This window comes from Alexandromys fortis, unplaced genomic scaffold (genome assembly GCF_014885135.2).
Source record: "Alexandromys fortis isolate MF-2015 unplaced genomic scaffold, M_Fortis_MF-2015_v1.1 scaffold_159, whole genome shotgun sequence".
Taxonomy (NCBI): domain Eukaryota; kingdom Metazoa; phylum Chordata; class Mammalia; order Rodentia; family Cricetidae; genus Alexandromys; species Alexandromys fortis.
In genome coordinates, this window is record NW_026068031.1 from 2,049,637 (window position 1) to 2,073,715 (window position 24,079).

General features: G+C 45.9%; 1 protein-coding gene across 2 annotated transcripts in view; it reads left to right on the plus strand.

Annotated features, from left to right (window-relative positions):
* The window catches only part of Psen1 (presenilin 1), a 54,828-nt gene extending 36,287 nt beyond the window's left edge, over positions 1-18,541 (plus strand). For both annotated transcript variants that reach the window (XM_050164546.1, XM_050164547.1), the window contains exons 7-12: positions 3,230-3,450; positions 7,892-7,990; positions 8,528-8,614; positions 11,508-11,681; positions 12,538-12,656; positions 14,188-18,541. In XM_050164546.1, coding sequence (XP_050020503.1) covers positions 3,230-3,450; positions 7,892-7,990; positions 8,528-8,614; positions 11,508-11,681; positions 12,538-12,656; positions 14,188-14,343 — 856 coding nt within the window. In that variant the 3' untranslated portion in view covers positions 14,344-18,541. The remainder of the gene's footprint in view (positions 1-3,229; positions 3,451-7,891; positions 7,991-8,527; positions 8,615-11,507; positions 11,682-12,537; positions 12,657-14,187) is intronic.
* The last annotated feature ends 5,538 nt before the right edge of the window (positions 18,542-24,079 follow it).

The following is a 24,079-nucleotide window of genomic DNA, read 5'->3' on the forward strand; positions in this document are numbered from 1 at the left end:
TGATCTGGTATAGGAAGCCTTTCTATTTATGTGTTGCTTTCATTGGTTGAATAAAGAAACTGCCTTGGCCTTTTGATAGGGCAGCACTTAGGTGGAGTAGACAGAACTGAATGCTGGGAAGAAGGTAGAGCTGCCAGGTCAGACATGCTACATCTTTCCTGGTAAGCTATGACCTCGTGGTGACATACAGATTATTAGAAATGGGTTGAATCAAGATGTGAGAATTAGCCAATAAGAGGCTAGGGCTAATGGGCCAGGCAGTGTTTAAATGAATACAGTCTGTGTGATTATTTCTGGTGTAAACTAGCAGGTGGGACGAGACCAAAAGCAGAAGCAGGCCCTCTCTCCTCACTACACTGAGCCATCTTGCTGGCCAAATAGAGAGGTGGGGACCTCGTGCCACATTATACATGTGGGCAACTTGGAGGTGTCAGTTGTCCCCCATCCTCTTCCAACTTCTTCCGGCACCAACCAGGTCCACAGACCAGTACACATACATATATTCAGACAAAACACTCATACACATAAAAATTAAAAAAAAAAGTTAAAGAACAAAACGCTTTCAGAACTGAGTGTAATAGACTGTCATTTGTATCTAATAAGAATATGTGTAATCCCAGCACTCAGGAGGCAGAGGCAGGCAGATCTCTGTGAGTTCAAGGCCAGCCTGGTCTACAAGAGCTAGTTCCAGGACAGGAACCAAAAAGCTACGGAGAAACCCTGTCTCGAAAATCAAAAAAAAAAAAAAAAAAAAGAATATGTGTATTTGGGGGGCTGGGGAAGTAGCTCAGTTGGTAGAAAGCCTGGATTCCTTTTCCACCACCACATAAGCCTGGTGTGCAGGCAGCAGGATCAGTAGTTCTGGGTCATCCTCTGTTACCGATTGAGGGCAAGCCCATCTTCAGCCGGCGTGAAAATAAAGTATGCATTAGTAGACTCTGGGAGGATAACAAAGCTAATACAGCAGTGTTTTTCCTAGAGAACAGAACTGTGGGACAGGGGAGGGAGACCTGTTGTCCATCCTGTATTAACTTACGCATATCTCCCTAAGAGTTGAGATTAGTTTGATTTTCCTATTTTTGAAATGATTAGTATAATACACGTTGCAACCTCATTCAGAAATATCAACATTTTACTTTATTTTAGAATTTCAAAATAGGAGAAAAATCATCTTCTGGATCATCCCCTTGGCCCACAGTTTGTGCTTAAATATATTTTTTCTCTCTAGCTACTTAGGACATCTCCTGTAGTTGCAGTCTCTTTAGATGATAGACTTTATTCTCCAGAAGTTAAAATGGTAATTTTCTTCATCTGAAAAAGTTAAGCAGGGTCTGGGGAGTTGGTTCATGTGGCACTGTGTGCTGGTCAAGTATCAGAACCTGGGTTTGGATACCCAGAACCCACGTAGAAGCCGGGTAGAGTGGCAAGCTCCTATAACCCCAGCAGTGGGAGACAGAAATGGACAGATCCCAGGCACTTGCAGGCCAGTCAAGCTAGCCAAACAGCAGCAGCAAGTTGAGTGAGAGATGGTGTCTCAAAAAATAAGGTGGATGTCAAGTTCATGCCTCTGCGTATGCCCTTGTAGGCGAGCCTACCCACATACACCACACAGAGTGCTAAGCATTCTTTTCCTTAAAGGGCTAGGAGGATAAATCAGTGGAGGAGCCCATGCTTAGTATGCGCGAGGCATTACATTTTTTCCTAGCACCGCACAGATACTCTTATATTTTTTTAATTTATTTCTTTATTAATTAATTAAAGATTTCTGTCTCTTCTATTATATTTTTTTATTAATTTTTCTTTATTTACATACCAGTTTCCCCTCCCTCCTCTTCTTCTGTTCCCTCCCCCCACCTCCCATCTACCATCTACCCATCCACTCCTTCTCTGACTCCATTCAGAAAGGGACAGGCCTCTCAAGGGAGTCAACAAAGCATGATACATCAAGTTGAGGCAGGACCACGCTCCTTCCCCTGCATCAAATTGGGTGAGGCAACCCAGCATAAGGAATGGCTTCCCAAAAGTCAGTTCAAAAAGTGGGACAGGTCCAGACCCCACTGCTGGGAGCCCCACAAACAGATCAAGTCACACAACTGTCACACGCATGCAGAGGGCCTAGGTTGGTCCTGTGCAGGCTCCCTAGGTATTGGTCCCGTGTTGGCAAGCTCCCGCGAGCTCACGCCACCTCACACAGACACTCTAAATAAAAGGCATTGTGTAAGAATAAAGGTAACCTACCTAGGTGGTGACACACGCCTTTAATCCTAGCCCTTGAGAGGCAGAGACAGTCTGGGAGTTTGAGGCCACCCTGGTCTACAAAGTGAGTTCCAGGACAGCCAGAGCTACACAGTGCAATCCTGTCTCGAAAAACCAGGATGAATGAGTGAGTGAGTGAGTGAGTGAGTGAGTAAAGGGAAGTCCAGTCGTCCTTCTAGAGATTAATAGATGAATCTCCAGCTCAGTTCTCTTTTCCTTTGCTGGGAATAAAGGCATGTGCCACCCCCGCCTGGGTTCAGGCTGTGTTCTTGGACACTTTTCTCATTAGTGGGATTGGGGTTTGTTTCTTTGTTTCTGTAGCAACAGTGTGTCAAACTATATTCTTTGCATGTGTATTTGTATAAAATTTATGTTTTGTAATGGATACCATAAGTTTCATTATGAAAATATTTATGTTTCTGCTATAAATCTGATTGGTCCTTTTTTTAGTTTCAGATACTTTAGGATTTCTGAATAAATATGGTATTATAGACAATATGATTTAATTCTTTTAGTTTTTGCTCTTATTTTTATAGGTGTGACCTGTATTAATGAAATTCATTCATTAATGTGAATAATGTAATACCTGTTAAAATAAGTTCTGCTTGAGGAAAGTGTGATTTTAAAAAGATGTTACATAAATAACAGTACAGGGGCTGGAGAGATGACTCAGAGGTTAAGAGCACTGACTGCTCTTCCAGAGGTCCTGAGTTCAATTCCCAGCAACCACATGGTGGCTCACAGCCATCTGTAATGAGGTCTGGTGCCCTCTTCTGGCCTGCAGGCATACATGCAACCAGAATACTGTATATATAATAAATAAATAAATCTTTAAAAAAAATAACAGTACAGCATGGGCCATAGTAAAAACATAAAAATGGAATCTGAGAGTTGATGTTTCAGAATTTAGTTCTAAACTATGTAACATGAGAATTACACAGAAGTCACCTTAAATCCTTGTTTATTTTTCCAGGGAAGTCTTTAAGACCTACAATGTTGCCGTGGACTACATTACAGTTGCTCTGCTCATCTGGAACTTTGGTGTGGTGGGGATGATTGCCATTCACTGGAAAGGCCCACTTCGACTGCAGCAGGCCTATCTCATTATGATCAGTGCTCTGATGGCCCTGGTATTTATCAAGTACCTCCCTGAGTGGACCGCATGGCTCATCTTGGCTGTGATCTCAGTATATGGTAAAACTCAAGACTGACACTTTGTTCATCACGGAAATACTTGCTGGTGTTTTCCTTCCTCTTCTAGTTCTCTTGATTTAAGGAAAATCTTAATGGCTATTTCTCATAGCTCTTTAGTGTTCTTTCCTTTTAAAGTGCTGAGGATTTTATCTGGAACTAGTTGGTGCTAGGCACGTGCTGTGCCATGAGCCCCATCTCCAGCCCTGAGAGTAAGGACTTGCAGTTTTAACTCTGTGTGTGCCGAATTGATGAGAGGAACCATAGTTCTCTGGTCAGAAGATTTAGAGCCAGTTCTTTCTCTTAGCATATGTTAGGTCCTGGCTTTAGTCCCCTAGACAACAGTAAGCAAAAAAGCAAAATATGATCAGTAGTTTTACTGAGCTTTGATTTCCTGGTAAGTTGGGAACAAGTATGCAGGAATATGAGTTCAGTGAATTGAATATATACTGAGAAGTGCTAGCAGCCGCCCAACACATGTAGAATGTTGAGTTTATTCTTTAAGAATTAGTAGATAGGGGCTGGAGAGATGGCTCAGAGGTTAAGAGCACTAGCTGCTCTTCCAGAGGTCCTGAGTTCAATTTCCAGCAACCACATGGTGGCGCACAACCATCTGTGATGAGATCTGGCACTGTATCCTGGAAACTGTATATATAATAAATAAATAAATTAAAAAAAAAAAAGAATTAGTAGATAGCGGGGCAGTGGTGGCGCACGCCTTTAATTCCAGCACTCGGGAGGCAGAGGCAGGTGGATCTCTGTGAGTTCGAGGCCAGCCTGGTCTACAGAGCTAGTTCCAGGACAGGCTCCAAAACCACAGAGAAACCCTGTCTCGAAAAACCAAAAAAAAAAAAGAAAAAAGAATTAGTAGATAATTTTTTATATAAAGGCCTGTGTTGTAGCGTAAGTATAGAGGTCAGAGAACAACCTCTGGAGTTAGTGCTCCCCTTCTACAGGCAGGTCCAGGTACCTCAGCTGACCCACCTCTCTGCCCCCAACTCATTTTTTTTTTTGACATTCTTTTTTTAATGTCTGCGAGTATTTGCCTGTATATCTATGCATGACACACAGGCCTTGTGCTGCAGAGTCTAGAAGAGGATGCCGTATACTCTAGAACTGAATTTACATCCAGTTGTGAGCTGCCTTGTGGGTCCTGAGAATTGAACCCAGGTCTTCTAGAAGAGCAGCCAGTGCTCTTAACCTCTTAGCCACCTTTATCTTTTTAAAATAACTTATTTTTATTTCATATGCATTGGTATTTTGCCTGCATATATGTCTGAGTTGAGGGTGTTGGGTCTCCTAGAACTATGTTACAAACAATTGTGAGCTGCCATATGGGTGCTGGGAATTGAACCCAGGTCCCTTGGAGGAGCAGTTAGTGCTCTTAATTACTCAGCCATCTCTCCAGCCCCTCTTCAGTTCATTTGTAAGGTCAAAATCATATAGCAACTTCAGTGGAATCACCCCTTTAAAGATGACATTTTTACTGATGTGTGCACAACTGTGATCTCAGTACTTGATCGGTAGAGGTAGGAGGACCAGCGGTTTCAAGGTTATCCATAGCTAATATAATAAGTTTGAGACCGCCGGGCGGTGGTGGCGCACGCCTTTAATCCCAGCACTCGGGAGGCAGAGGCAGGCGGATCTCTGTGAGTTCGAGGCCAGCCGGGTCTACAAGAGCTAGTGCCAGGACAGGCTCCCAAAGCTACAGAGAAACCCTGTCTCAAAAGACTTAAAAAAAAAAAAAAATAAGTTTGAGACCAACCTGGGCCCTTTAAAACCTTTTTCAAAAAAAAAAAAAAATTCTGAGAATGAGGTTTACATTTGTAAAACAAGCCTAATGCCTGCTTGCTTATTGTATTTGAAGTTAAATCTACAGAAAGACCTGTGGGTAGAGCACATAACTTGAGGGGTCCCAACCTGGCGCAGATTGACTACATCAACCTGGATCAAGTTTAGGGAGTCTAATGCCAGGCGGTTCATCGTTGACTTTGTTTAAAACACAGTACAATTTGGGGAAAGGTTTCCAGGCAACAATCAGTCCAATTCCAGGTGCACAATAAAGCTTAAGGTGTACCAACAAAGACCATGTGACTGTGAGGGTGGGTTCTATAGCTAGAAGGCCTAGAATCTAGTGTGATCTCTGACCATAGCATAGAGGTCAGCAGGCCATAAAGTACTTGCAACATCTCCCCTAAGAATGTGTAATGGTTTAGGAAGGGAAAAGTCTGGAATAATCATTCTGGGGAATTAGGGTGAAGTCTGTCTCCGGATAAAGGTCACCAGGTCATTAACAGAATCCATTGACAGCTTTCTGGATGGAATCTAGATATTTGATTTGTATCTCCTCCAGTGAGGAGACACCCCTGTGTGATTAACATTCCTGCTTCTCTTAGTGCTTCTCTGTGAGTACAAGGACCTCTGCCTCCATTAAGAACTGGCATAAAAGTTCTCAATAAGAACCTAGTATTTTACAGCCAGGCATGGTGGCATGGGAGGCGGAGGCAGGCAGATCTCTGAATTTGAGACCAGCCTGGTCTATAGAGGAAGTTCCAGCACAGCCAGGACTGTTACACAGAGAAGCCCTGTCATGAAAAATAAACTAAAACAAACAAAAACCTCTATCAGTTCGATAATAAAAGCAAACCTTGGGACTGGGGAGCTAGGTCAGGAGTTAAGGGTGCATACCCTCCTGTAGAGGACCAGAACTCAGTTCACGGCACCCACATACATACGCATAATTTAAATTTAAAAAATTGTAAACATGCTTTTGGACAATTAAAGATTCTAATTCTTTCACAACTGCTGTGACATGGGTCCTGAAAAAGTCACAGTAATACTGTAGTCATGAGTAACAGGGGGACTAGCTTTATTCTGCAGCTCTTGCTCCACATGAAAGCCAAAGAGATCCCTTCTCAGAGACTTCTCAGTGCTCACCATTCTAAAGAGCATGGAAGTATGTGGTGACCTGTAGCTGGAATCTGTCATTCTCTCTTGAACTGATGGAGAAAAACCTTTGGGAATAGAGCAGCTAATCGGGGTTAGAGAAGTCCTTTACTCTGTGCCCCACTCTCATGGAAACTCATCTTAGTGATGCTTTGTAAATCTACCATCTGTCTATTTACAGAGGTAAAATATTTGCCTAATCTCATGTGACTTGACCTAAAATCTGAATTCTCAGCCCGTCTTATTCTCTCCATGACCCTCAGGCCCCTGCTCATAGCACAGGTGAAACCTCCTCAGAGCTTTGGGTCTTCAGAACATGGAAGAGCTGTGCCCAGTGTCAGATAGTGACTCTCGACTCCATTTCTTACAAAGCATCAAGATGTTTTGCCAGAAGTGTTCTGAAAACTTTTAAGTAAATTAATTTACATTCATTTCAATTGCCCTAAAAATAACTGAATCTATTCATTTCAAAATTCTATAAGGGAAACATATCATAAAACCAGAATAGTTGCAGGATGTGGTCCCTTTAACCCAGCTGAAGATCTCATTAGCTGTCAGCACAGGAAATCCACTTTCCTCACTTGGACTTATTCGAGTGGAGGTGCTGAGAGGAGAGCGCTGTGCTGTGTTCTTGCTCTGCAGACACATGGCCACTGCAAGCCTCTCAGTGGCCTGATGTCGGCTGTCAGGCCTTCCTTTGCAATTTTAGAGTGCCTGTTTGATATTTTTAAATGTTTGAGGTTATTTTCTGAATTTCTAGAACAGAAAATACAAGAAAAATTATAGTCTATGGAAGAAAATGGTGTCACATCAGACACAGTTTAGGCATATTGCCTCCTCTCTGAGTCAGTTTTTAGCTCCACATATGTTCTGAGACCTAAATATTTGTGAAGTACTTTATTTGACTGGAAACTGAAAAAATATTAAACTTTGTCATACAAAGAAGCTATTATTTTATTTAAATGTGTTGCCCTCTTGTTGCAAGTTCCTTAGTTAAGTGTGCTTGTTCTGAGATGCTGGGGGCCAAGTTCAGGCTCACGTGCTGGACAAGTGCGCCCCCACAGCACACCCCCATTCCGCTGTCTTTAAAGAAAGGATGCTCTCCTCCAAAGCGTCGGTCTGTAATCTGTAGGTGGAATTATTTGAAAATGACTCCCTGCCACTGTGCTGTCACAGATTGAGAACTACTCTAGAACAGTTCTCTCTTGCTGCTGCTGCCTCTCTCCTTCCAGCCAAGAGTCGTGTCTAGACCCCACTAATCATACACTGGAGACTGGGCACACGGCAGGAAGGCCGAAGTGTAATTTGCACAGCTCTTCTGTTTCATTTTGTTTAGGTTGTTCTTTTTCTTACGTAGCTTCAAGCATTTCCATATTTTCCCCGCACTCCTTTGTCAGATGCATTAAGCCTGCCCCTCAGTTAAGTCCTCCCCAGCATGTCCTCATTTACACAGTTCAATATATTTTATTGGGTGTCTTTTTTATTTTTCTCTTTCTAGATTTGGTGGCTGTTTTATGCCCCAAAGGTCCACTTCGTATGCTGGTTGAAACAGCTCAGGAAAGAAATGAAACTCTCTTTCCAGCTCTTATCTATTCCTGTAAGTATGCCGGAGTGATACTGTGTTAGTGCCCTCTGAGCTCAGAAGTCTGGATTTACGGATGGTTCTGAGCCACTGTGTGGGTACTGGGAATCAAACATGGGTCCTCTGCAAGAGCAGCCAGTGCATTCATGGCTCTAACCAGTTCTTTCTTTCTTTCTTCCTTCCTTTCTTTCTTTCTTTCTTTCTTTCTTTCTTTCTTTCTTTCTTTCTTTCTCCTCCCTTCCTCCCTCCCTCCCTTCCTCCCTCCCTCCCTCCCTTCCTTTCTCCTTTTTTGTTTTGTTTTTGTATGTTTGTTTTTTCAAGACAGGGTTTCTGTGTAGGCTTGGAGCCCATCCTGGATTTCGCTCTGTAGACTAGGTTATATTTGTTCCTTCACCTGCAGTCTTTTACTGTGTTTTAACCCTCAGTTACTTCTGATTGTTTAACATTTGAGTGACTTCACAGACCAGTGGCTGCAGAAGTAACAGCCTTTTGCTTGCTAGCGCAGTGTCCTGGGCTGTAAGAACTCACCAGAAACTTTGTCTTTCTCGACAGCAACAATGGTGTGGCTGGTGAACATGGCCGAAGGAGACCCAGAAGCCCAAAGAAGGGTACCCAAAAACCCCAAGTATAACACACAAAGTAGGTGACACTCATTGCTAACTGTCCTGGTTTTACAGGCTCATTGTCATTTGTAGATAAATAGTTGAGGTTATGAAGCAGTGATTTAAACCTTCCCTTTGATCATACTCTCCTTGCTGGAGCTCAGGACAGAGCACTTGCTTGCCATTTGAGAAGCCCTGGGCGTAGAGGATGTGTGACAATGACAGATGTCACAGAATCTCCTAGAAAAACTGGCCACCCCGGTAAATGCACATAGAACTTTTTTTTTGATTTATTTATTTATTAAGCATACAATGTAATGTTGGCATGGAAGGCACCAGGTCTCATTACAGACGATTGTGAGCCACCATATGGTTGCTGGGAGTTGAACTCAGGACCTCTAGAAGAGCAGCCAGTGCCCTTAACCTCTGAGCCACCTCTCCAGCCCCTACAGAGAACTGTTTAAGGAGCTGAAATACTTGCCAAGCTACCAGTCCATACTGGACTGAGATGCTGCCATTAATGTGTATATTTTAAAAACAAAGCTCTCTCTTTCTCGCCCACCCTCCAAATAGATAAAAATGAGAACCTTAATCAAGTCAGAACATCTGTAATCTCAGCCTGGAGGTAGAGGCAAGAGGATTGTCAGTTCAGCCTTTGACTATAGTGTGAGCCTGTCAGCAAAAGGGGGATGGGGTCAGGGACTCTTCTCCAGCAAGTCCAGGGTGACGGGATGTCTGTTGAGAGGTGTGGTGATGCTCACATTAAGACGGTTAAGTACCTCAGTGGATGGATAATGGTGATGACCGAGGACTAGATTCTACAGAAGACAGTAAGGAAAATCAATTAGAAGCTGTGTCAGAAAGAATTGAAGAACAGGGACTGGAGAGATGGCTCAGCAGTTAAGAGCACTGACTGCTCTTCCAGAGAATACAGGTTCAATTCCCAGCACCCAAATGGCAGCTCACAACTGTCTGTGACTCCAAAATCTGACACCCTCACACAGACATACAGGCAGGTAAAACACCAATGCAAATAAAATAAAAATAAATAATTTTTAAAAGAATTGAATAGTGTGATGTAAAAGTAAAGCAGAAAGAAAATTTCTTAAAAAGACAAAGGAAAGGCTATCCTTTGAAAGTTGGGGAAAAAAGGAAAAATAGTTAAGAGAAGAACAGTGGGCCTTGGTAGCATTGCTGTTTGGTTACAGAGGCAAAAGAGTGCATCTTGGTGGCTGTGAGAGGAGACGGTGCTGGGAGCCCAGCTGAGGCTCGAAGCTGTCGGACCTCGTTTTCTCAGGGACGCAGCAGCACAAGGTGGCATTTGAGGAGTAATGAATCAAAGGCAGGAGAGGAAGTATTGGAAATGGTTGTTAGAAGCCATGTAATTTTAAAATACATATGTAGATATATTTAATTTTATGTGTTTGAGTATTTTGCCTGCATGTATGTATGTACACATGCATGGTTGGGACCTGCAGAGGTCAGGGCGTCGGATCCCATGGACTTACGGACAGTTGTGAGCCACCATGTGAGTGCCGAGAACCAAACCCATCTCTCCAGCCCCAAGTCTGGGTGGCATACTGAGCTAAAGAAAAAAAGACTATGTTTTAGGGTTTCTATTACTGTGAAGAAACCCCATGACCAAAGAAACTTGGGAGGAAAGGGTTTATCCAGCTTCCACTCCCACAGCACTGTTTATCACTGAAGGAAGTCAGGGCAGGAACGTGGTGCCAGGAGCTGATGCAGAGGCCCTGGAGGGGAGCTGCATGGCTGGCTGAGCCTGCTTCATTTCAGAACCCAGGACCACCTGCCCAGAGATGGCACCACACAATGGGCCAGGCTCTCCTGAATCAATCACTAATTAAGAAGATGCCCAACAGGTTTGCCCACAGCCCGATCTTACGGAGGCTTTTCTCCAGTTGTTTCCCTCCTCTCTGATGACTCTGACTGGCAGGTTGACATGGACCCATCCAGCACACTGTATATTATGAGTATGACTGTATTTTTGGTATATTGAGATTTTATTCTTTTAGCAAATGCTGACTTAATACTGGGTGTATGCCCAGTGCTGTCTTAAGCTCTGAGGGTAGAATCCTGGACAGTACCTTCCCTGGTGGTGTTCACTGTCGTGATATTTTGTTCATGTTTTAATAAATGAAGCTTGCCTTAAGATCAGAGTGCAGAAGTAAATTACTAGAAGCCAGGGAGTGGTGGCACACACCTTTAATCTCAGGACTTGGGAGACAGAGGCAGAGGGATCCTGTGAGTTCAAGGCCACCCTGAGTTATACAAGATTGAGTCTGTCTAAAATGAAACAGAGATCACACAAAGGTCATCCCAGCACTTGGGATCACAGGCCTTTAATCCCAGCACTAGGGAGGTGGAGGCAGGAGTGATATGGCTGGGTGGAGAGAGGAATTTCAGGCGGGGGAAACAGGAGCTCAGTACTCCCCTGCAGTCTGAGGAGACAGTTGGAGGACAGGATCACCCCTTTGGTCTGAGCATCGGTAGAGGTCAAAGAGCTCTCTAGTGGCTGCCTCTCTGATTCTCTGATCTTAAACATTAACCCCTATATCTGACTCATGGCTTTTATTCTTAAGACCAACTAGAGTTTGTGCTACAGTTCACAGGAGTACAGGTTCTTTACCATTTCCTGCTCCACAACCTTTGACCTCTCCTTGTGGTCATGACAGTTGCAGTGCTGGGCATTATATCCAGACTACATGCAGGGAAGATGGAAGCCATTCCTTCCTTCCTTAAAAAGAGGAAAGAAAGGGGAAATGCCAACACTCATAGACAGTGCCAAGTCACAGTTCCTCAGTGTAGAGTTTTAATTGGCTGCGCTTTCCTGAACCAGGATTCTGCACGCTAGAGTATGAAAGAAATGGCTCTAAGTATTAGAACTCTAATTGCTGCCTTCTCTCTTAAAGGAGCAGAAAGGGAGACACAGGACACTAGTCCTGGGACCGATGACGGTGGCTTCAGTGAGGAATGGGAAGCCCAAAGGGACAGTCACCTGGGGCCTCACCGCTCCACTCCTGAGTCAAGAGCTGCCGTCCAGGAACTTTCCGGCAGTGTCCTGACTAGTGAAGACCCGGAGGAAAGTACGTGTGCCACCTCTGTCTGCAGCCTTGGGTTACTTTGAGTGACTGTATTATCCGTCTCTTGAGAGTGCATTGAATTGTTCAGGGGAAATAGCTTATTCTATATTTGCCATGCAAGCATGAGGACCTGAGTTCAATCTCCAACACGACATTTTAAGAAAAAAGAAAAAAAAAAGATCCCAGCTTTAGTGATCCCAGCATTGGGGAGGGAGAGACAGGAGGGTCTGCAGACTCAGGGCCAATGGGAGACCCTGTCTCCAAACTACGATGCAGAACAACTCAAGAAGACACCAGGTGTCAGCCTTTGGCCTCTAAACCTGTCAGGTGCAAGTTCTGGCTGTGAGCTAGCTAGGCTTTATGTAAAAGTCAGGAGTTATTAATTCAGTTTCTGTGGTTGTTAAGATGGGACAGCAGATCGATTGGGACTCCTAAAATTCCTGATGTAAAAAAAAAGAAAGATAAAGAAAAAATCTTTCTGAAGCCTGAATTGTGAATATTGTTTACTGATACTGAGGTACTATGTGTTTTGATTGATTCATTTGGCTTTGGTTTTTGAGATGAAGTCTCACCATGTGAGGCAGACCTCAAACTCCTGGTCTTAAGCTGTCCTCCTATTCAGCCTCCTAAGTGGCTCAGAATGTAGATGCATGTCACCACGCCTGGCTTGGGGTCATAAATTTGAATTATGAAATCATAGCAGTTAGGTGTGGTGGCACTTGTCCTAGGGCTCAAGTGGCAGAGGCAGTAGGTTCACAAGTTCAAGGCCAACCGGGGCTATATAACAACACCATCTGGGGAAAAAACGCATAGGAAAGAATGACAAACTTTCTTACATCTTTAATCTTTCCTTTTTTAGGGGGAGTAAAGCTTGGATTGGGAGATTTCATTTTCTACAGTGTTCTGGTTGGTAAAGCCTCAGCCACGGCCAGCGGAGACTGGAACACAACCATAGCCTGCTTTGTGGCCATACTAATCGTAAGTGTGCCCTGGCAAAGATGGGTCAGACGCTGAGTTCCCTGTAACTTTAGGATATTTTTCTTTTAAGTGTGTTCATGCACATATACTGTGGAAAATGTTTAACAGAACAACTTTTGGGGAGCTGGATCTTTCCTTCCCCTGGGGCAGGGCCACTGCAATTTTTGCTCCCCCCCCCCCGTCTGCCCTCCTGTCTCCACTTCCCATACCCCATAGGAGTGCTGGGACCACAGGTGAGTGCCCACTACATCCTGCTCTTCACATGCGCTCTGGGATCAACCTCGGCTTGTCCGGCTTACGTGGCAGTGCTTTTATCTGCTGAGCCATCGCCCTGGCCCTAACAATTTTCTTTGGATTCCAGATAGGCTGAGAATTCCAATCCCTTGAGAGGCTTTTAAAAATGGATAATTAGACCCTACCTGAGTAGTTCTTCACTCTGGACACACATTAAAACCGCCTACTGTTTCCAGCCTAGCTGTGTCTTGTCTGCGGAGAAGTGCATTGCTGAGTCTCGTGAGCTGCGGCATCATGTACTTGCTCTTCTACACTTGCTTTTGGTATCAGTCCTGTGCTCATCTTTGTCCCATCCAGAGATAGAATAACTACCTTGTTTTGAGTAGTTCTTAAAAATTCTCCAGGAAATTATACCTCTTAGACGCTTTGTTGAGAGCCTGGCAGCGTAGGTGGGAGTCAGCTAGGACTCCCAGTCCGTGCGCTAAGCCAGTGCTCAGTGCTCTTACACGGACGCTCATCCACCGGGATTGCTTTGGGACGGCAGGTATGGAGCGAGAGAGGCTGGCCCAGTACAGGATCCCATTTTGTTTATAGTGCCTGTGGCGTTCAGAATTTAGAAAACTAGGTGTGTTGGTATACACCTTTAACCCTGGTATTCTGGAAGCAAAGTCAGGTGGCTCTCTGCCTGGTTAAATTCTAGGCCATATAGTAAGAGTTTATCTTCTTGATTTTGTTTTTTTCGAGACAAGATTTTTCTGTAGCTTTGGAGCCTGTCCTGGAGCTTGATTTGAAGTCAGCCTAGGTTGTATGTAATGGTCTTTTAAAAAAAAATTATTTTATTCAGGCATTGTGCACACTTAGGTCCTGGTACTTAGGAGGCTGAGGCAGGAAAATTAAGAATTTGAGGCCAATCTGGACTGTGTATATAAATAAACAAAAAAGCAGCAACTGTATTTTCAGGGAGGGTCACTCTCAGCATGCACAAGGCCCTGGGCATCGCCAGTACAGATTTTCTTCCCTCTCATTCTCTCCCATGTCCTCTTTCCTCCCTTTCTCTTGAACCAGCTTTCACTGTGCTGCCCAGGCTGGGCTCAGGTAATCCAGCCTCGGCGTCCAGCGTAGCTGGCGTGTACCATAAGCTATGTTCTAGAAGCTATGTTTTTCTTTGCTGACTCCAGATTTCATGAGAGTTTTGTTGTAGAAGTTAGGACTGAAGAGAGTATTCACTGCGTGTGGTACTGAACAGTTGTGTGTGGCATGCTGTCAGTCCTGAGTGTGCATCCGTCCATCCCCACAGGGCCTGTGCCTTACCTTACTACTGCTCGCCATCTTCAAGAAGGCGCTGCCAGCTCTCCCCATCTCCATCACCTTTGGGCTGGTTTTCTACTTTGCCACGGATTATCTCGTGCAGCCCTTTATGGACCAGCTTGCATTCCATCAATTTTATATCTAGCATATCTACAGTTAGAATCCATGGATGTTTCTTCTTTGATTATTAAATACCTGAGGAGGACATACATGACTCTCCCTTGTCCTCATCTAACGAAGTCAAGACTCTAGCTGGACTTTTGCAGCTTCCTTCCAAGTTCCCTGGCCACCTGCTTTGTTGGACTCTGGAAGGAGGTGTCTACAGAAAACAGCTTCCAGCATTCATCATTGCAGTGGGCAGATATCCCTCAGTGCAAATACTACCAGATTTGAGGGACAAGGACAAGAAAATGTGCTGGACCAAGAAGTTGTGTTCTGCCAATAGTATGACCCTTGGGCACGGAGATTTTGCCAGCACTGGGAACCCTCAAGAGGCTGAATGAAGTGGTGTGAACCAACAGAACTTCCATCTTCTCCACCATGTTGGAAATAAAACCTGTATTAGCTGAATCCTGCACTGTCCAGAGGTTCTGTGAGGAGGGAACACTGGGCCTGGGCCTCACTCGTAGGCTCTTTTGCTACCCACTTGTAAGTTTAAATAAGGGCACCCCCCCCCCCAACTCCCTCTCCTGTCACATCTGTGGTGTTGACCGTTTTGGTTCTCAAGCACTGACTCATGATCACCTGTGGTTGCCGCTTCTCCCCCAAGGCCAGTCTGAACGAATTTGGGGTTGCTTTATTCTGAGTCATAACCTCAGGTACCAAAGTTTATAATTTCTGGAAGTTATGGAATTATTGCTCGATAGTACCCTGTCTTCCTCAAGTAAGTTCTGGATTTTCCACAGCCTCCTCATTGTTAAACATACTTGTGAGCTTACTTCACCCCTGATGCTTCTCTCTCTGTCCCTCCCTTGTCCACACAGCAGTTCTGTTTGACAGCAGACAGGGCAGCTCTGGGAGGTAGCAACCAACCCTGATAACCAGGGTCCTGACCTCACGTGATGCAGTCAGTGCTGCAGCCTGGCCGTCATCTGACCCCTCGGAGGCAGATAGGATCAAAGCACAGGCTGGCTGGTGGAAACGCTCCAGCCTAGTGTTTCTTCTGTCACGGCAACCTTCTGCCAGGGTCAGAGTTCAAACTAGGACTGGAGTAGAACTCAGTGGTAGAATATTTGTCTAGCAAGACCCGGGTTCAGTCCCCAGCATTGGAAAAGAAAATAAAACTACAGAATTTGAATTAATGTCCAATGCCGGTAGTTTCTCAGTTTATGAACCAGTTGTGTCTAACAAGGCAAGAGTTTGGCAAAAAGCTGGTTCTTGGTTAGCTGTGGAAAACCTGGAGACGCCAAGGGCAGGGGCCTCCCATAGCCATGGGGCAGTATACTCACTACACAGGCGGAGTGAAGGCCGAGGCTGGGCTACAGAGGTCACAGGTGAGCTCAGGTGCTGTGGGTCAGTTTGGCAGCATGCACAGACTGAGCAGGAGTCCCATGGGTGTGTGGCAGTGGCCTCAGCCAGGAGATCAGCTGGGCAATGTGAAAAACTTGGATGTGGGTCAAGAAGTGCTTGCTAGCTCTCTCCCAGACTAGCCTGTGAGCCAGTTTGGGCTTCTCTTTATTCTTTTGGGTCACAGTAGTGTGTGTGTGTGTGTGTGTGTGTGTGTGTGTGCGCGCGCGCATGTTTACGTGCGTGTGGGAGGGGGCACAGTTGATCATACCTGGCGTTTGGGGCATGCTAGCAAGTGCTCCACTAATAGGCTAACTCAGCCTGGGGTAATTCTAGTAAGAATTCAACTTTAGAAGTCAGGCCTAATCCAGCGAGCCTAGCCTCATCGAGGTCCAGGCCAGTGAAAGGCCCTGTGTCAAAAAGCAAGGTGATGGCTCCTGAGGACAGAACCCCACAAACGTGCGCACATAAGAGCTGAGGGTGTAGCTTTTTGGTAAAGCACAGGGCGCTCAGCACCCTCGGGGCCCTGGGTTCAGGCTCATCTTAGCCAATGAGAAGAAAACTAGGAGCCACACAAGAGGAGAGAGGGACTTGGGTAGAAGGTACTGTTTTATTATTGTGCGCACATGCCTCAGCTCTCTCTACATTCACATGGGTGCTGAGGCTCAAACTCGGGCCACCAGGTGCTACCCAGCCATCTCACTACCCCCCTTTGCCCAGACAGCAGAATGGAAGTCACAGCCTTTTGGTTCAAGGCTCTTTTGTGGCTCTCAGCCAGAGCAGCTTGTGTAAGGGTCCAAGTGTTTCGTTGTCTTTCATGGATAAGAGGGTCCATCCAGGCTGTGTTTGTGTGTGGGTATTTAAGCCTAGGAGAGGAGTGGGTACAAGCCGCACCAGGGATAAAGTCACCCAATCCAGCCTGCTTAGTGGAAAACTGGCGGGAGAAAAGCAGTAGCTTTGGGGCTCAGGTCTGATGCCTACAGGGTACAGCATTTTGGGGCAGAATGCCAGCTGCAGTTGGCCGGAGAAGGACTCTTTCCTGTTTTTGAATCTGCCGTGCTAGAGGGGTCGTGGGGCCACAGCTTTTACTCTCAATGACTACATTTCTCCAAGAGGAAAAAAAGAGAAAAAAAATGGGGCAAAGGACAAAGCCAAAAGCAATCTGTGAACTCCACCACAGAGGAGCAGTTTTGTTTTTAAACTCCGCTGGAGAGTTTAGTGTCCTTTTGCGATAGGTGCCCAAGTGTTTGCTGCTTGTCCTGTCTGTGGTTTTAAGCCAATGTGTGTGTGTGATGGGTTCTCCTGTGTAAGCACAGGTTGGACTCAAATTTATGATCCTTCTGCCTTCACCTTACAAGTACTGGGATCACACAGACATGAGCTGTCATGCTGAGTCATGTATGTATATAATATATACATTACATTTATTTACTGTGTGTGTAGGCATGGAGCATGTGCTCATGAAGTCAAAGGATAAACACCAGCAGTTGCTTCTCTGCTCCCATCATGCGGGTTCCAGGACTTGAACTCGGATCCTCAGGTTGGGAGGCCTTGCTGGCCCTGTGTGTGCTCTTGATCCTGTTTGTTAAACTGCCAAACAAGGTCTTCCATGGTCAGACCTGTAAGGGAAGTAAGTCTCCGTCTCTGACCCCCAGAGCGAGGCTTTGCATTGCTGACCACTTGTGACCTCACCCTGGAAGAAAAGCTGAGATGCAGGCGTTGTTCAGTATCCTGTGTTCTTGGCGTGGTACAGGAGTCGAAGGCTGCAGAGATGAGCCAGAGCCTTGTTTGTCCTCTTCCCTCCCTGCCTTCGTCCCTCCACTTCCCCTGTCCCTTCTGAAAGAAAACCCCCGGCTATCCTCAGAGTCATTGCGTAACTGAGGGTGTTCCTAAACTTCAGCCCTTCTGCTTCTTGCTCTGAAGAGCTGGGTTACCCACACGCACCACTGTGCCCAGTTTACTCTGTGCGGGGGATTGAACTGGGCCGTGTGCGTGATAGGCAGGCACTCTACCAGTTGAGTTACATCCCCAGATCCCACACATGTCTTGACGTCTCTTAACTACTTTTGACCACTGAGGCTTACAAAATGGATGCTATCAATAAGGTGACATCATTCTCTCAGAAATCCGTTCTTTCAGCGAGCCCCCTTGGATCCTTGATGCTCAGTTTGAGGATAGCTCAGGAGCTGGATATCTGTTTCCAACCTCAGGATGGAAAAGGTGTCATATCTTGCTAAGTTAGAGTTCAGAAGCAATCCTGGCATCTTCTTGTGTCTTTAGATTATCCAAGCACAGGCAGTTTTAAAAAAGGAAAAAGGCACCGGTTTTTGTTCTTCCCAGCCCTCGTGGATAGTGCCCGCTAGATACCCGCAGGCTGCCACATCTCAGGGTCCCCTGCACCTCATCAGTCTACACATCTGATAGGAAACCATAATTTGCATATTGCAAAGCCCATCTTGGTGCTGAAATGAACCCTTTCTTGAATGTCAAAGCCATTTCCAGGAGTGTGGGGTAGCCTCTCGGGATGCAGGGCCCCCCTGACCCTGCCAGGTAGTGCTAACCCTTGCCTGCACAGCAGGAAGGGCTTCCCTGGAAGCCCTTCTATTCAAATGCATACTTGTGGAAGGCAAGTGCCAGGGTGAGCTTTTCCAGAGTGTTCTTTACTCTCACATGGTCACTGCCTGGCTTCCCCTACTATGGGTAATAATTTGTACATAACAGACTGTGAATATAACTTTTTAAATAAATACTTTCAAACTCTTGGTAAGATATAATTTTGATAATGATTGCAGATTTTCTTCCTGTATTTGTCAAATGAATAAAGAATGCATGAGCCAGTGGTGCTGGTTTTCTTCCAAGGAACACTGGGATGCGGAAGCCTGTGCACTGGTTCATAGATGCCAAGGCACCTTGGAGCTTACTGTTCTTTATGTGTATCAAGGCACTGTGGGTTGTAGCAGAGCCGCACCCTTAAAGGTACACCATCCCATCTGTTTCTAACTGCTGTTCATGGTTCTGTATTACAGATCTATGGTTCAGCAGCCACAGATAGTAATTTGAAAAGCAAAACATTGGGCTGGAGAGATGGCTCAGTGGTTAAGAGCACTGACTGCTCTTCCAAAGGTCCTGAGTTCAATTCCCGGCAACCACATGGTGGCTCACAACCATCTGTAATGAGGTCTGGTGCCCTCTTCTGGCCTGCAGACATACACACAGACAGACTATTGTATACATAATAAATATTAAAAAAAAAAAAAAGGCAAAACATTGCATTTGTATCAAACGCACAGAGTACTCAACATCTCCTAAATGAAACCACATTTATTAGCAGTCTATATGCTAAATAACTCAAAGCTGGGCATGATGCATGCCTTATACTCAGCACTTAGGAAGCTGAGCCAAGAGGATTGCTATGGGTTCAAGGCCAGCCTGGGCTACACAAGACAGAGTCTCAAACAAAACAAAACAAACAAAAACACCTGGTAGTGGTGGCACACACCTTTAATCTCAGCACTTGGGAGGCAGAAACAGGCAGATCTCTGTGAGTTCGAGACCATCTTGGTCTTCAGAGTGAGTTCTAGGACAGCCAGAGCTGCACAGAGAAACTGATGATCCAGAGTTGTACAGGTGGATCTCTGAGTTCCAGGCCAGCCTGGTCTACATGGTGAGTTCCAGGCCAGTCTGGTCTATGTGGCGAGACTGTTGAGCAGGGGGAGGGATTGCTGCATAGCCTCACTAGTGGAGACGTGCACTCTTGCTTTCATTAGGTGCTCCCTCTCTCTCTGTCCTGAAGTCAGAGACATCTCCATTTCTGAGCTGTGAAGAAAGACATGACGGGAGGCTGGAGAGATGGCTCAGAGGTTAAGAGCACTGACTGCTCTTCCGGAGGTCCTGAGTTCAATTCCCAGCAACCACATGGTAGCTCACAACCATCTGTAATGAGGTCTGGTGCCCTCTTCTGACCTGCAGGTATACATGGAGGCTGAACACTGTGTACATAATAAATAAATAAATCTTTTAAAAAAAAAAGACATGACAGGGGTTTGTGCAGTGGCTCAGCAGGTGGAGGTGCAAGGCTGAGGACTCGAATGTGATTGCTGGAACCCACGTCACAGAGAGAATGGACTCCCGCAGCCACACAAAGAATCATACACCATTAGCTCGGACAGGAGAGGTCACAGCGTGCCATTGTCCTCAGAAGGAGCAACTCAGAGGTAGAGCCAGGTGTGGGAGGGCGCACTATAATCCCAACACTTAGGAGACAGAGGCAGAAGAGCCAATTTAAATCCAAGGCCAGTCAGACTGGTAGGTAGCTAGAACCTGCCTCAAAAAACAAAGGGGGAATATTCGGCTAGTCATGCCCCAGCCCAAACATCCGGAATCCGAATGCTCACTCCTGTCTTAGGGTTTCTGCTGCTGTGAAGAGACACCATGACAGGCAACTCTTAGGAAACATTTAATGGGTGGGTTACCGCTCGAGGTTTAGTCCATTGCCATCGTGGTGGGACATGGCAGCGTGCAGGCAGACACGGTGCTGGAGGAACCGAGAGTTTTACATCTTGATATACAGGCAACGGGAAGTGTAGCTTGAGCATAGGAGACCTCAATACCCACCCGCACAGAGACACTCTTCCTCCAGCAAAGCCACACCTCACACCTCCTGCTAGTGCCACTACCTCTGGGGACCATTTCAACACATGGAGGCATCATTTGTTTTCGTGAATCTTGAAGGCGGTGGTACCGTATTCTGCTAAAGGCTCATGGCTTGTCTGCCTCAGCTGGGAGCAGTTTCTGGATGTTAGGAGCCCTGCATGGGTGCTGGGAGCCTGTGAACCGTGCATGGAGCAAAGCAGAGAGCAAGCCTGCATCCCTCTCTTCGTCAGGTAAGGACCACTGTTGTGTCAGCCTCATCTTAGGGGCCAGGGACAACTCAGGGTCTAGCTAAAAAGGCCATCGCAATTTCCTCTGACCTCTGCATGCGCACTGTGGTGCACAGCAACCGTACTCAACAATAATACAAATTTAGATAAGAAAGAAGCAACGGCTGGGCTGGAGAGAAGGCTCTGCCTAAGAGCACTGCTGCTCACAATCATCTGTAACTCGAGTTCCCAGGAATCTGACTCCTGAGCTTGGACATCAGGTATGTACATGATACACAGACATACATGCAGGCAAAACACTCATATCCATAAATCTTAGTATTTTTAAGTGCACACATACATATATGGAGAGCGAGCAAAAGAGCTATTGTTTTTGTTGTTGTTTTAGAAAGGGTCTTAGTATGTAGCCCTGGCTAATTTGAAACTCACTATGTAGACCAGACTCACAGAGATCTGCCTTCATCTGCCTCCTGAGTGCTGGGATTAAAAGCATGTGCCACCAGGCCCAACACGTACGTGTGTGTGTGTGTGTGTGTGTACACACATTATTTACTTATTTAGGGAACTGGCAAGGAACAGCATAATGTTGGCTTACGTAAATTAAGCAGAAATCCAGGAGGGAAGGATCCATAAAAGATGAGATTTAAAATTTGTTTTACCAGGTATTGCAGGCTTTATGAGGAGCCAGATCTGCCCTGTGTTCCTCATGTATGAGGAGGACAGTCACAACCCTGGCAAAAGTCTCATGGAGCAATAGGCCACCCCCCAGTTCCTGCCCTCAAGCATCTTCCTGGAGCCAGCAAAAAAGAGCCACAGAGAGCGATCTCAGTACAGCCCACTGGTAGAGCCCTTCTCTGGCATTGGTGAGGTCCTAGGCTGGGCCTGGTGGCACACACCTGTAGTTCCAGTACTTGGGAGGCTGAGGCAGCAGGATTGCCATGTGAGACTAGCCAGGCTGCATAGCCATACCCCATCTCAAAAAACCAAAAGGGCAGCGATGGGAAGACATAACAGTTATGGTGGGAGCCATTTTATGTTATACTGGCTCGCAGACACAATTGCCCCCAGTGCAGATCCATTTACACACTTCCATAGACCTTGGAGACAGCATTTCAAGATGGGGAGGTTGTTGAGTGGCTGATGCTGTCCTGCAAGTGTGAGAATAGGAGCTTGGAGCCCCAGGACCTGGGTAAAGCCAGATGTGACGCTGTCATCCATGGCGAGATGAGAGGTGAAGGCAGGACAGTTCTGGGAAGCTCAAGGCCCAGTCTGTAGAGTAGTGAGCAAGAGACCCTGCCTCAGAGAACAAGGTTAAAGGCAAGCACTAACACCTGATGCTGCCCTCTGACCTCCACATGAGCACAACGGCACATACATGCACGTACACATATGAATACATGTACATACATACAAACCATACACACAAACAGCACACACATGGCCTACACACACATGCTATATACCTTAAACACACACCATACACACACCACAACACATGATAAATACATCATGAATACATACCACACACATCACACACATAAACATACCATATATATATCACATACAGATACCCTATATACACACATTACACACATACATAAAACAAGTTAACCGTGTCTGCATGCAACAGCAGAACGGCCCTAAGAAGGGAGCAGGAGGAAGGGAGGCAGCGAATCGCACACCATCTGCTGACCTCGGTCGTGAGACACAGCAACACTCAGACTTCAGGGAGATGAATTCGCAAAAGGAGAAGCCCATCCCGAGAAATGTAATTGCTACTTTAAATAGAGGCCATAGCGTTCAAAACCCAGAATTAGAGAAATTAAACGGAGCCTGTAGGACGGGGAAAGCTGCAGCCCCAAAGGTGGTTGAAAAAGTAAAAAGTGGCATCAGAACTAAAAATCAAAGCTTCTCAAAATGTTTACAAAGAACAGCTCCAGAGAACCGTGTGGCTGTGGTGCAGCCGCAGCGGACTGTTCTGCTCCTCCGAGAGCCGTGTGGTCCTGCAGCAGCAGCGGACTGTTCTGCTCCTCCGAGAGCCGTGTGGCTGTCCTGTAACAGCAGCGGACAATTCTGAGTTTGGATAATGTGGTAAAGCTCAGTGAACTTAGGAATAATTCCCTTTCGATCGCAGCCAACTTGACCACGCACAAAATTCCTTTTATAAAATTATTTTTCATCTGGGTGTGGTGACACATGCCTGCGATCCCAGCTTTAGGAGGCTGAGGTAGGAGGACCCATGGCCAAGGCCAACTTTGGCTATGAAAGTCAACAGACCCTGTCCTCAAAAACCTAACACCAAGAAAAGATTCGCCTTCACAAGTTTTTACACCTACTGCTGCTCTTGAGGATGTGGGTCACCCCTATATCCATGAAGACCCTGGACCGTAGCTGGGTTTGCCAGCTCCTGCAGTCCCAGCTACTGAGAAGGCAGAAAGATGAGCTGAACTCAGAAATTCAGGACCAGCCATTCTGGGGGAAAAAGACATAAGACCAAATTAATTTTCAACTGCAATAAACCCACATTTTAGGACAACTTTTGAGTTTTTTAGAAACATGAATTCAGCTGGAGTAGTGGTGGTTCATGCCTTTAATTCCAGCACTCAGGAGGCAGAGGCAGGAGGATCTCTGCGAGTTTGAGGCCAGCCTGCTCTACAAAGTGAGTTCCGGGACAGCCAGAGCTACACAACAAAACCCTGTCTCAAAAAAAAACAAACAGAAATGCTAATTTGTAATCTTTCAGGTGTTCACACTTTAGCTAGCACAGGCTGAACCGTGAGGAAAACAATCTCTCCTCGCAACCCACTCCTTAGCAGCAGATTCGTCCCTCTTTCCGCGCCCTGCACCTTAGCAGCAGATTCGTCCCTTTCTTACTAGCCAAGTTTGTTGGGCCAAACAGCAAACGCTTTAAGGATGACGTCTAAGGAATTCTCTGCAGTGTTCAGCCTTTCCTGGCCTGCGTGGCAGACGGAGCAGGTTTGATCTTGATGCCTAGTGTTATTTCAGCGTTGCTCTGAGTTCAGGGTTCTGACCTGTGTGCTCAGGGAGCTTGGCTTTCATAACCACCTGTCCGGCTCTTCACTCTGGAGACCGGCAGTCTTTTAATTAACTGTTCCTCACCCTAACCAATCGTTAGCCAGACAGACCTAAGCTTACCGTCCCAAAAGGGATGACTCTGCTTGCTGTTGGCTGCCATGAAGCTGCTGTGATTGGCAAAGCCACTAATTAGAAGATTAGAGGGCCTGCTTTTTTCTTATCTTGATTGGAATAGTTTAGGGGGGAAACTCCGAAGCAGGCTTTGAAATTAGCAATAGTTCATTCCGTGTGTGTGTGTGTGTGTGTGTGTGTGTGTGTGTGTGTGTGTGTAAAATCTGGAATGCTGGTATTAAAGACATGTGCCATCCCCTGAAGTCTCTCCCCCTTGCCTACAGTTCGGCACCTGAGAGGCAGAGGCCGGAGGATCACCACAAGCTCCAGCCCAGCCAAGGCTACATA